The sequence below is a fragment of the Acipenser ruthenus genome, chromosome 12 (assembly GCF_902713425.1).
Source record: "Acipenser ruthenus chromosome 12, fAciRut3.2 maternal haplotype, whole genome shotgun sequence".
Lineage (NCBI taxonomy): Eukaryota > Metazoa > Chordata > Actinopteri > Acipenseriformes > Acipenseridae > Acipenser > Acipenser ruthenus.
Genome location: NC_081200.1, coordinates 17,326,796 through 17,340,902, shown reverse-complemented (window position 1 = coordinate 17,340,902; position 14,107 = coordinate 17,326,796). Strand labels below are relative to the sequence as shown.

At 37.7% G+C, this 14,107-nt stretch overlaps 1 protein-coding gene across 23 annotated transcripts in view; it reads left to right on the top strand.

Moving 5' to 3' along the window:
* LOC117417009 (kinesin-like protein KIF1A) overlaps positions 1-14,107 on the top strand; it is a 175,932-nt gene that overhangs the window by 136,531 nt on the left and 25,294 nt on the right. For 12 of the 23 annotated variants that reach the window (XM_059034640.1, XM_059034638.1, XM_059034629.1 and 9 more), the window contains 5 exons: positions 3,980-4,094; positions 5,231-5,364; positions 5,491-5,552; positions 6,090-6,235; positions 11,954-12,148. In XM_059034640.1, coding sequence (XP_058890623.1) covers positions 3,980-4,094; positions 5,231-5,364; positions 5,491-5,552; positions 6,090-6,235; positions 11,954-12,148 — 652 coding nt within the window. Of the gene's footprint in view, positions 1-2,790; positions 2,815-3,979; positions 4,095-5,230; positions 5,365-5,490; positions 5,553-6,089; positions 6,236-11,953; positions 12,149-14,107 lie in introns of all 23 variants that reach the window. The other 11 variants (XM_059034639.1, XM_059034637.1, XM_059034627.1 and 8 more) reach the window with 1 other exon arrangement.

Genomic DNA, 14,107 nt, shown 5'->3' with positions numbered 1-14,107 from the left:
CCTTGGCTGCACCGCTGTACTCCACTGCACTGCTCAGGCAGAATGACTGTTCCACCCTGAGTGTGTACAGGTGCAAGAAACAAAAAAAAATGCTGATTCTCAGCTCTTTACACAGCTCAGTGGCCATCAGGACCGATGGGAAAAAAGAAGCCAGAGAAAAGGTGGTTCTTGCAGATGGACTGTGGCTGTTTTTTACAATGTTTTGGACCTGACAGTCATAAATGTCTGTGTATTGTACAGGGAATGCACCGGTATCAACATCAGCAGGAGGGAATTCATTTTACAGCTAGCCACGGAGCTTTGGCTGAAACATTTGGATCAGAAACAGGAAAAGCTGCTTGCAAATGCCCCTCAGTCTTCACCCAGTGCTTCACCTGCTGGCACGAGCAAGAGGAAAAGGTGCCATGTAGCAAAGTGCAATGACAATAAAACTGGAGGTCTGCACCCGTTGAGAAAAGGCAAATGCACAGGAAAAATTGAGAAGCATTTTTTCTGTGTGGACTGTGTAACTGCCAGGTCGAACACTTAAGAACATAAGAACATAAGAAAGTTTACAAACGAGAGGAGACCATTCATCCCATCTTGCTTGTTTGGTTGTTAGTAGCTTATTGATCCCAGAATCTCATCAAGCAGCTTCTTGAAGGATCCCAGGGTGTCAGCTTCAACAACATTACTGGGGAGTTGGTTCCAGACCCTCACAATTCTCTTGTAAAAAAGTGCCTCCTATTTTCTGTTCTGCATTCCCCTTTATCTAATCTCCATTTGTGACCCCTGATCCTTGTTTCTTCTTAGAAAAAAATGTTACAGAAGCTCCATTGAACAGTGTTTTGCACAAAGCGCTTTCACTTTCGATACCGGAAGTTGTGTTTATATTAACTTTTTTATGTTATTTACAAAAATAAATAAATCGTTTTTACAATGTTCTATATACATATACATGTTTACACCTGTTTACACTATAGTTTATTTTGAAATGATTATTTTAATATAGTTTTTCAGTTTTTTGTAGTTCATGCACTACTTTTGAAAATAACGCTTTTTATGTTTATTTTTTCATATAAATATGGTGTTTCTTCTATTGAAATGTTAGATATGATGTTCATGAAAAAAACTTTTGAGTTGTTTCAGGTAGTCTTTCATTTTCATAACGAAGCAGTTTAAAAATGTATGGGTCAAAGTACCCACGTGGCGGTTCTAGGTTCGAGTTCTAGGTTCGAATCCAGCGGTTCGAATGTTAACAATTTTTCTTCACCCAGGTGGCTTGTGGGCAGTTGACCAGCCAGGACAGATGCTGAAATGACATAAAATTCTAAGCTAATTCGGTATCTGCCCGCTGCAGCTGGGCGCTTCACCAACTGCTCGGGCATTACAGCACCTACCCGATTTCGTATATATAACATTGCTAGTCAGAAACCATAACCTTGAGGTTTTAGAGTGTGTGTGTGTGTGTGTCGGATAATCCAGGAAGGAAATAGAAGTATATTTAACACCAAAGATTACTTTATTTACAAGTTTGAAATTTCTAATCATCGGACAATCTGGCCCTTTAAGAAACAAAACCAAAAAAATAAATAAAACCTGTCTTCTTTGGAAGGGCTAACTGAATTTATGTCAGCTTTAGAACACTGACTAAATTCCCCTTGTTCATTAGTGGGCTGATAAGCTGTTTCCCTGTAAAAAAAAACACAAACTCTTGTAAACAGTTTTCTTACAATCAACCAAACTTTAGTTTTCTCTGTCACATAGTAGTGTCTGTGAGTGAAAATGCAACAGCAACTCCATTGATGTTTACATCTGTGACACCAGACACTGGAGCAAGCGGTGTAGTGTAGCCAGTGAGATTTAGTATTGGATGACTGAAAGGATGTTTAGCCTATCTCTGTCAATAATCTGCATGGTACCTGAGTTTTGTGCACACCCACCTAATCGCTAAGAGGTCAGTTTTCATGTGGCCACCATAGCTCTGCTTGGGGTCAAGACAACATTAAGTCAGAGTAAGAAACATTCGCAGTCATTGCAATTTTCATGTTCAAATTGACTTTTTCAAACACTTTGTTTCCAAAGTGATCTCTCAGCAGAAATACAGTTCAATTTGGCTGCTTACCCAGATCCCTATCATAACAAGAATGAAACACAAATATTCACTTGCTGGAAGGCAAAGAGACTTGGCAAAGAGACACTGTGCCAAGTCTCTTTGCCTTATAGTATCTCAGCTCGGTTTCACGACAAGCAAATCATTTTTTATTGATTTTTGGATACAGATGTGTTTTAAACACTGGGTTACAACCTTGTAAATACAGCTTTCCACTGACGGGGAGGGGGGTGTCACTGGATTCCACCTGAGGTCTTTGCAGAATGCCGTCTCTCGTTATTGTCCATTTGTTGCTTAGAAACAGTACAGAACAAACCCTCCAACAGCCTGCACTATGGGGTGCTGGGGGACAATTTCACAGCACTTACTCAAACTGGAGCTTCAGGGCTTGCATTCATTCAGGTCTGGGGCTGGCTAAAACCATTGCCCATTACAATTACCTGGCAGATTTTTAGAGGGTATGAGGCTCGCCCTGTCCTTTGAACCATGCTTGTATGGGCTGCATTAAACTGTCCCTCTACTATTTTCTGTTATGTGATGCTTTTTATTGTCACAGTACTTTTCCATGTGGGTACAGCACCCAGAAGGAAAAATAACTGCTCCAATCGTGAAACCGCTCCACCATAAAAAGTCTGAATTCTCACATTTTATTCTTGTTTCTTATCTTTTCTTTTCGATTGCCTTTTTCTTCCTCAAAGCATTTCGTTGGGAAGTGACCATAGGTATATCTCACACCTCTCCTATCTTTCCTTTTCTCCCTTCCCCTCTATTCTGTACTGGTTCATTATTTTGTAGAAATAAAGAAAGCTGTCTCTAAGATGTTCAGATTTTTTGTTGCATGCAGATGCTCTCTCTTCCCCAAGTCTTGTGAATGTTTTCCAAGAGCTTGCTGTGTTTTAGATATTATGTCACCTTTTATAAAGTCCTATTTTCTCTGCTATGATTCCTGATGTGGTCCTGTGCTGAGGTGTCAAATACGTGCATTTTATACATGGGATGTAGATATTCAAACAGGGCTTTCTAGACTTGACACAATGACACTTTTTAAACCTGCAAGATTACCAATATATAATTTAAACTGACCCCAGATTTCCAATTTCCTAATTATTATTTCTTCATTTCCGTTTTAACGTACATTGTTAAAATTATAAATCATATTAACAATAAGTCATTCTCAAAGTACCTAATCTTATTATCGGTGGTTAATTTTTTTGTGAACCTGTAAATATCTTTATTACAAACTTCCTTAAACGACATAATAACTGACTATCACCATTACATTTTATGTTAAATCAACCCACCATCCAATGAAACGGATGACTTTTTTAACCGGGTCCAAAAAATGCATGTAAACACCCAGTAGTATTGTGCTTGAGTGGTTAATGGTATTTATGTTAGGATGTATTCAAATAATTAATAAAACGCTGTAATATAATATCAATAATATTTATGAGTTATGCAATCTGGCCATGAAAGTCATTCAGCCTCTTTTACTGTATTTTTTCATCTGGGGTGATTTCTGATAAGCCTTTGTACCAATCGCATTACCACATATAGCAGTTCTAATGTCTGCCATGTTGCTGCTGTCTCCTTTTCCAACTCATGTCTCATTAGAACCATCTTACATAAAAAACATGGAGCTTGGTGGGAATGAGGTGCAAACCAGTTAATTGAAATACCAGCACAACACTGACATTACCTACCCCCTTCCTAATGATTGAAATACAGAGATATTACTCAGGATTCACATAGCCATACAAGTCACTATAATCTGAGCCCTCATTGCATAAAGGCTGCTAAACTTGAAAACATGGATAATAATAATAATAATAATAATAATAATAATAATAATAATAATAATACATTTCTGTGTGTGTTTTTTCACAGAACCTTCTACCGTTTTGAGGCTGCCTGGGACAGCTCGATGCACAACTCCCTACTTCTGAACCGTGTTACACCTTACGGGGAGAAAATATACATGACCCTGTCAGCTTACCTAGAGGTGATTTCAAATTCAAAACACAAAGCAGACCTAACCTAAACTGAGGACCCTCAAAGGAGGCCTGGAAACTTTCTGGGCCATCGTCCTTGTCGAGCAATGTGTCTGAAATGTTAGTACTTTGAGGGCAAGTGCTTTCTAGGGGTGTAAACACTGCCCCTTGATGCATGTGTTGTGAACTAAGATTTTAAAATAAAAGTCACTACTCTGAGTATTTGGCAGTGCAGTGCTTCCTCACAGACCTGCTTGTAAGGCGTTTTGGTCATGGCTGCCATATGTCACTTTTGTGAATCCACTGCGGCAGCCCCCGGCTCCATCGCTTTAGAAATTGCTAAGCTCTCTTACTCCATCTATAGCAGTCCTACATAGCAGCTTACCTGGGATCCAGACCCTAAGCTGAAGTAGTTTGTTTTGATCTGACTTTGGTCGAATGTCCCAAATAGTCTGTACTCCCTGTACATGCTATGATTCTGCAGTCAAATATCTAAAAAAGGAATCTCCTTAAACATGAAAATCTTTTTGGATTCAAGGGGTCAAATAGAAGTTAAAGATTTCAGAATTCTCTATCTTTCATGGCAGTTCTTGGCTGGACTGTTTGTTGAAGGTGATTCTTTATTGTATCTATCCTATTTGAAATGCCCTGCACTGAAGATCCATTACACCGATGAAGGCACTATCAAAAGTTTTGCCTTAGTGCTGAATATCAGATAATGTATAACCTTCATTCCCACTATAAAGCAAATCTTGTTACCAACCACAGAGCTGGTGGGAAGTGCCCAGCGTTCGTGGGCCAGTAGGGATTAAGCCTGATGAGGTGGACTACTCTCATCTGCTACTGCCAAACCCACAGGAGCGCAAAAGCCAATGCAGCACCTTTACTGTATGATCCACTGGGGACCCTTTAAGACCCTTTTGTTTATTTAAGAAACAGAGAAAAAAAAATGTGTGCATTACTATCCAAAACCAATTTGAATGAAAAATAAACAATTTTGTAGCATTAGCAAATTTCACCAGCTAAATGCTGTTCTATGAGTTATGTAAGACGATGCTGCATGGTCCCATGGAAATGTATAAAGAAGCAATGGCCAAGTTGGATTTCTCCAGTGAATGGGTAATAATTGGACTCTTTGTGTCCTTAGATGGAGAACTGTACTCAACCAACAGTGATTACCAAAGATTTCTGCATGGTGTTTTACTCCAGAGACGCCAAATTACCTGCCTCTAGATCCATCCGTAACCTCTTCGGCAGTGGAGGACTCAAGGCATTGGAGAGGTGAGTTCACCAAACAGCTCTAAACATCTTTGTTGTTACAGTTTGACAGTGTATTTTTGTGTGTGTGTGTGGGGGGGGGGGGGGTGATTTTATACTCTAAACTAAAGTGTGATTTCCTGTCCACAGTAACCGTGTTACTGGTGTTTACGAGGTCAGCCTGTGTCACCTGGCGGATGCTGGAAGCCCAGGTACTTACTTACTTTATTGATGGTATTATCCACTACAGGTCATGCACCTCACGGGCACCAGAGATAGACAGGTGACACCCCTACAGACATGTCACATTTTTACATATACTTTGAGAACCACTTGTAATGATATTTATAGACGCCTTAATATTTGTATGTATGTAATTGTGAACTGTGAATTGAGACACTCTGGGCCTGTCTGTCTGATTGTCTTTATGTCACACTTACATATTTTTATATATCTATAGGATCACTTCTCCTTTTTGTATTTAGAGCCGTGTCGGGAGTTGAAGATCTTTGACATGGTTGTTCTCTCGTAGTCCTAGAATCTTGTTTCCCTTCATTTAGTGCCATGCCCACAGCAGCATTTGAAAGTGGCTTACTGACTTTACAGCTAGCCTAGATGATAAAAATTATCAGTTTACTTAACTGTTTTTTCTCAGAAATACATATTTTGTAGTTTTATCTGAAAATGATTTATTAGTTGCTTGTTTAATTATTATTAGCTGCCTGCTCACTTTTGCCTTTTTCTACCAGGCATGCAGAGGAGGCGCAGAAGGGTCCTAGATACATCAGTGGCCTATGTACGAGGAGAAGAGAATCTGGCTGGATGGAGGCCTCGCAGTGACAGCCTCATTCTGGACCACCAATGGGAACTGGAGAAACTCAGCCTACTGCAGGAAGTATGTTGCCTATTGTACAGCTTTCATAAAGTTTGAGCTTCGCTCGGCAAAGCATTACTTAGGGCTTGAAACTTTAAACGCCAATGTTAATTTCAATCAGCCTAAAGCAATTCAGTCCAAAATATAACCTACAAACACATGTAAGACCCAACAAAAAACATTTGTCCAGTTTATTATAACATGAATATCTCCTGCAGCACTCATTACGTGTAGATAACTGGCTTTGGGCTTGATTCACGTACGGGTGGTAAAATTGGTGTTAAGACAGAAGGGGCAGAATTTTCAAAAATTTGTAAATGAGAACTCCAGTGTTAATCAAGAAGTCGGTAGGTTATGTAGCATTGATTTTGGCATTTTCAAGTGGTCGTTATGCCTATTTCATTGTTAAATAATTGTCCTAATGTGATTTCCGAAATTCTGTTGATTTATGAAATAATGTTAATATCTTAACGAGCAGGACTTCTTGCGACTATTTATTTTGTTTGCGTGGGAATTTAAAAGCAAATCCGTGTTAATTGTCATAATTTATCAGGAGTTAATTTGCACTTGGAAAAGGAGGGTTTTAATTAACGAAAGAGTATATAACTCACATTTAACAGACATTTAACAGACTGTGTCTGTGACGCTGATGATACAGAGAATGAGTGTACAGGACCAGGGTTAATTTCTTACAGACTACCTCGATAATTCAATCTGAAACAAAAACACATTGGAAATGTGAAAAAACGCCAAGTTAGCAAATGTGCCCAGCCATTTAAAGTGGAGATATCAAAAACACAAGTCAAGTTTCAAGAAACCATTGGGGCAGCCTTGCCCAGCACCAAGCAAATAGGCACAACTGTAAAACCGATGGGGGCCAAGATTGTCCCAATTGTTTCTACGAACTTGACTTGTGTTTTTGATGCAAGTTCGATATCACTTCTTTTTTCACTTAATGGATATGTATATTGTGTGTGTGTGTGTGTGTTAGTGTTTGTGTGTGTGTGTATGTGTATATGTGTGTGTGTGTGTGTGTGTGTGTAAGTATAATGGCAAAAGCATTTGAATGAAAAGTTATAATCTTAGACTATTTTCATAGCATTGAAAGTTTCAAGATGTGATTTTTTTTTTTGTTAGTTTTTTAATAGGTTTCAAACTTACCTATGCAAATGGGTAGTAAAAAAACATTGAAATGTCCAAGTCCTTATTGCTAGTTACTGATTTTTACTTTGGTACAAAAGTATAAAAGCATAGCAATGGTAAAAAATAATGTACATTTCCAAAAATTTTCAATATTCTACTAATTTGTACTTGGTTACAAACTTACATATACATATGAAAGTGAATTACATGAACATATTAATTGTAGAAATTATTCTGTTTTTTTGCCTCCTGATCTTGTGATTTGATCAACTTAGTCCAATGTAGTCCAATGTTAAAGCATTACATCAGTTCATAAAAGGCCATGTACATGTCTTTTGCATTTCTTGGCCATGGTTTGACTTCAATAAGCGTGTCATTTGCATGCACCCACTTTGTAGTGCCAGGAACTGAGAGGACACACATGTAGTGTCCTGAAGAGACATCTCCTCCTTTGTGTATAATAATAGAAGATTATTTGTAATTGCAGTTGTCCACATTAATTTGACTCTTGTGCACACCAGTAAACTTTGTGTCTCTTTGTAACATTCCCGTTTGGTTTGGTTTGCCAAAGCATAAGCTAGACTGCAAGAATTCTTCCTGCTGACTGAAGGACTTTGTGTTTAAATAGTAGAGATTTTTGGCAGTGATCACATCTGCCACCATCAATGGGTGTCCAGCTTGTGCTCTGTTAGTTGTTCCAAACGCATGGAATGTGTACCATCAGGTACATACAGAGAGTAAACATGCCCCACCTCTTGATTCGATGTGCGGCACCACATAAATAAATACATTTAATTTTTTTTTTTTAAGTTTGCAATATAAACCCTGTGTGGGAATCGAACCCAAGACATGCTTCCAATGCAGACGCCCTAGCTTTCACGCCAGAGTTTGTCCTTCCATTTTACAAGATTTGCAAATCGTATAGCAGTAAAGTTACAGTTTTTAACAAGTAATGAGACGAACAAGATTTTGTAAATAATGATTATGTATTATCCCGATTGTATTGAAAGCTTTCATCTGATTTTGCAATCTATCATAATAAGCTTGATCTGAATATTGTACAGTGCTCGAGTCCTGGCAGAACGCACCAGAACGACATTCCTGCACTTTTTTTGGTAGTGACGTTTAGACACTTTTTTTTTTTGGAACCTTTTTGAAAATAAATAGAAATCTTTAAATGTGAAAATGTATCAAAGAATATTGTCGTCGTCGCGTTCTGGCCGTTGACCGCAAACTTGCACTGTTTGAGTGTGGTCACGGACTCACGTCAACCTCTCTGTGTGCTCATTGGAAAAGACAATAACGGTGGGTGGGCAATAACAATCAATCTGTTCATGTTTATTTGTTTATTTGTTTATTTGTTCAATCTATCTGTTCAACTCCACAAACTTTCTTTTACCACTACACCACTGATAGTAATGTCTGATAAAAAAAAGTGTAATATGATACTGTCCTACTTTTCTGTCATTAACAAGAAGCCTAAAAACAACTTTGACAGGTAAGTTAAATTTCCATATTCCCACGTAAGTGTATAATACTGTATTTATTAACAATAAATACATAAAACAGCAGGGGTGTAACTGTTACAATATGTACACTTTAGCACTCTATGGTATGTGCATGCTTGTTATATTTTTTATTTTTAGTTAATATATGTTTGAAACACTAGTCTTACCATATATTAAAGTTAAGAAAAGTAACATTTATTTTGGGTTCGTGACCACTGATTTATATACACAATATTTAGAAATTACAAAAGCAAATGTAAAAAAACATAAAATATTACTTTATTTAACTTTTACTCATTATATACTGTGGAAAGAGGTATATGATTTGTGTTTCGATCCTAGTATGTGCAGACTGTGATTTACACTTACAGTCGCTTCCACATATGCTTCAAATTCTTAGTTATCTGTTTGTGCCTGGTCTGGGGTTTTGTGTCTAGTAATTGTTGGTGGCTGCCTGCAGATCTTTGCCTAGCCATGTTTATATAATCTTCAATTTTTAACAATACCAGTTTTTTTTTTTAATTCAGTAAAAACGTTTTACATTGTATGAAGATATAAAATAGTAAATGTGAATTTATTGATAAGAAACGTAACCTTAGTTAGACAAGCTGTTAAGAAAGACGTGATATTGTATTAGCGCTTATTTAATTTCAAACGTCATAAACTATTTTCGTTGTTGTTTTGGGGAAAATATCCACACGCATGTAAGCGTAAAACTGTGGGACCAACAGCATTATGGAATACAGCCTGCTGTTTTGAGAATAGTATTGAAACTTGTGTTCAGTACTATATTCAGTTTATAGTTTTTCCTTTTTTAACATTTTAAAAGAAATGTAAAAGCAATGAACTGATACGTATGTGCATACAAATAAAAAACAGTACTTGTTTGAATCAGTTTTACATTTAATGTGCTTGTATATAACGCTTCAGTACCGCTGTAAGATGTGCTTTCCAGAGTGACTTTATATACAGTGTAAAACTCAGATTTGGGGCTATCAGAAAAATACTCATTTTTAAATAAACTTAGAGTTTGTTTTCTTTTTAAAAAAAACCTTTATTGTACTAGGTAAGCACATTGAGATTAAAATCTCTATTACACGTGCGACCCAGCCAAAAAAGGCAGCAGCCACACAATAAAACAGGGTTCAAAAATAAAATACAAATAATAATAATACAATCAACAATCAGTGAAACAGTCTACTCAACTACTTAAAACATGCACAACTCTCAAGTAGATATTCGTGCAGCTTACTCTTAAATTGTACTAAAGTTATTCAGGACTGCAACTTAAGTTTAGATTGTAAATCATTCTAAGACCAAGGAGCAAAATAGAGAAATTATCTTTTAGCAGCCTCTGTAGCACTTTAGGAAACGTGAAATTAAAAAAAAATGTTTGCGATCTAATACTGTATTTACAAAAAGCGACTATAAAGTATTGATTTATATATGGAGGTAATTTACAAAGAATAGCCTTATATAACAGAATATACCAGTGATTGAACCTTCACAAAGCCAAGGAGGTCCAGCCAACCAAACTGTATAAAACACAATGATGAATACTGTACCTAGAATTTGTAATATATCTCAAGGCTGCATGATATATAGGATCCAGTTTGCTTAATGTTAAGGGCGATGCAAACTTATAGACTGTGTCCCCCTAATCAATGTGTGGTAAGAATATACAAGCAGTTAACCTTTTATTGTAATTACAGAAAAACAAGATCAGAGTCTATAAAAGAGAATTTCTATTTTTTTGCAAGATTATCAATATGGACCTTAAAATTGAGATTACTATCCAACCAGATACCCAGATACTTATAGTTATCAACTATCTCAATAACGTGTTATCTAAAGTAACTAAAGGTAATTCTTTAGTAGCATTTGTCCTTGTAGAAGAAAATACCATGGCTTTTGTCTTATTAGAATTTAAAAGAAGCTTTAGATTAATTAAGGCTCTGAATTGAATCAAAATCAGCCTTCAAATTATTGATTGCCAAGGGAGGGGAGGGATTACATGAGTACCTGATAAAATAAAATAGAAAATTCACTCACTACCTCTTCCCATGCTAAGCAACGGCATGACCTGTTCCCCTTAAAATACATGTAACATAAAAGACAGACGAGACAAAGTGAACAGATAACAAGTCCTGCAAGAAAGCAATTGTCTGGGTTGTTACAATATATTTCAAAACATTAACGGATTGATTTAATTAACACATTTCGTTTGAAAATCACTTGCTACTAAAGCTCTTGTTACTATACCACGAGTTTGATACAATAACACTGTTTTTTGAAAATAATGCCCAAGGTGTATTATTATCACTCCTCCAGACTTTGTGTCTTGCTTCTGCTGTAATTCATGAACTGTCCTCATGGAGTTTTTTCATGGTGTTCGATCAGCTCTCATAAATAATCTACATTAATACCACCCTTTTTACCATGATAGTGGGACTCTTACCTTATTATCTCCTTCAAATAAATTGCCATGCATAATACCTCCGGTACAGCTGGCTGTAGGCACATTGGGATAAGATAGCTTCTATTTAAAAAGCTTTTGCTTCAACTAAAAATGGCTCAACAAGGGAGCACATTTTAAAATTCATATTCTAATATAAATATTTTTATCATGGAGAAAATGTACATCTGAGATATCAGCATTCAAGCAGTCCCTGATTTAATTTCACACTACAATTAATATTTTTTAGTCATACTACCTGTATGTTAAAACAGAGAGTGGCTGAGGGCAGTGTATGCTTATTGATAACAAAAAAAAAAGTTATGCCATCTTTATATAGCTTGAACTATTCCCATGCCTTCCTGCGGAAGTACCGCCAGTGATGTCATTTTTGTCACATTTCATGATATTTAACTTTTGGTTGTGAAAAAGGATCCTCTTCTGTTTTAATTCCTCCATAAAACACAACTAATCAATTCTCTATAAAAATATCTTATTTTAGCAAAGTAAAAACATGTCCAAAATACACAAAGTTCACAATAAGTGCACATTTTGTTGCTTAACCAACCACAATGTATGGTTTTCTACAACAAAAAAATAACAATGCTGCCTCTGTGTGCTCCCCCTGGACAGGTTGAGAAGACCCGGCACTACCTGCTGCTGCGGGAGAAGCTGGAGACGCTGCTGCTGTGCGGCCAGGACTCCCTGCTGGCCTGCGAGTATCCCACTGAGCCTTACAGCATCTCCTCCCTCACAGACAGGGCCCCCCAGGGCCCGAGCAGTGCCCCTGACAGCCCCAGTGAGAGACAGAAAGAGCTGGCCACCAAGGTAGGGAACCTCTGTTAAAACTGCAATCGCTGCTAAAGATATACAGTGCCTATAGAAAGTCTACACCCCCTTGAACTTTTTTTCACATTTTGTGCCTCAGAGTTTCATGCATTTAAATGATGAATTTGTTCCACTTATCTACACACCATACACCACTAATGGGAAAAAAGTTTTGATTGAGAAAAAATTATATATTAAAAATACAATTGGATAAGTCTCTACCCCCCTGAGTTAATACTTGGTGGAAGCACCTTTGGCAGCAATTACAGCTGTGAGTCTGTTGGGATAGGTCTCTACCAACTTTGCACACCTAGATTTGGCAATATTTGACCATCCTTCTTTAAAAAATGGTTAAAGCTCCGTCAAGTTCCTTGGGGAGCGTTGATGGACAGCAATCTTCAAGTCATGCAACAAATTTTCGATTGGATTTAGGTCGGGGCTCTGACTGGACCACTCAAGGACATTTACCTTTTTGTTCCTTAGTCACTCCAGTGTTGCTTTGGCTGTGTGCTTTGGGTCATTGTCATGCTGAAAGGTGAACTTCCGTCCCAGTTTCAGCTTTCTTGCAGAGAGCAGCAGGTTTTCCTCAAGGACTTCTCTGTACTTTGCTCCATTCATTTTCCCTTCTATCCTGACAAGTGCCCCAGTCCCTGCCGATATGAAACATCCCCATAACATGATGCTGCCACCACCATGCTTCACAGTAGGGATGGTGTTCTTTGGGTGATGCGCTGTGTTGGGTTTGTGCCAAACATAACGCTTTGCATTTAGGCCAAAAAGTTCCATTTTAGTTTCGTCAGACCACAAAACTTTTTGCCACATGGCTACAGAATCTCCTGAGTGTTTTTCTGCATACTTCAAACAGGATTCAAGGTGGGCTTTCTTGAGTAATGGCTTCCTTCTTGCCACCCTGCCATACAGGCGAGATTTGTGGAATGCTTGGGATATTATTGTCACATGCACACTTTGACCAGTCTTGGCCATAAAAGCCTGTAGCTCTTGCAAAGTTGCCATTGGCCTCTTGGTAGCCTCTGTCTCCTTCTTGCTCTGTCATCCAGTTTGGAGGGACGGCCTGATCTAGGCAGGGTCTTGGTGGTGCCATACACCTTCCACTTCTTAATAATCGTCTTGACTGTGCTCCAAGGGATATTCAAGGCCATTGATATTTTTTTATACCTATCCCCTGATCTTTGCCTTTCACAACTTTGTCCCGGAGTTCTTTTGAAAGCTCCTTGGTGCTCATGGTTGAGTCTTTGCTTTGAAATGCACTGCTCAGCAGAGGGAACCTACAGGAACTGCTGGATTTATCATGAAATCATGTGAATCACTACAATTTAACACAGGTGGAGGCCACTTAACTTGGTGTGTGATTTTGAAGGCGGTTATACCTGAGCTGATTTAGGATTGTTATTACACGGGGGGTGGACACTTATCCAACCAAGCTATTTCAGTTTTTATTTTTAATTAATTTTCTACAAATTTCTAGAATATTTTTTCACTTGGAAGTTGTGGGGTAGGATGTGTAGATAAATGAAAAAAAAAACTATTTTAATTCATTTTAATTCCAGGCTATAAGGCAACAAAAGGTGAACATTTTGAAAGTGGGTGTAGACTTTCTATAGGCACTGCAATAGCCTTCTTTCAATTTCTAGTTAAAATGAAAGCGAAATGTAATATCACAAAATCAGCAGTTTATGGTGTCTTCGTATGGCTTTATATCCTAAAAAGTGTGGTATGTTACTGCCCTACATATGGGTCTGGTGATAAGTTTGTGTGAAGCTGTAGACTGGGTCTGGTAGACAAAAAAATGTACTGCACAGTTTGCTAGTGACTGGAATAATGGTGCATTGTTACATATTACAGGTATCTGCCATGTAGCGAAGCAAAGGTAACGTAAAGTAATGAAAGATCATTGTGAGAATGAGTGTGAGTGTTTCCTGATCAATGTTGTATTTGTTT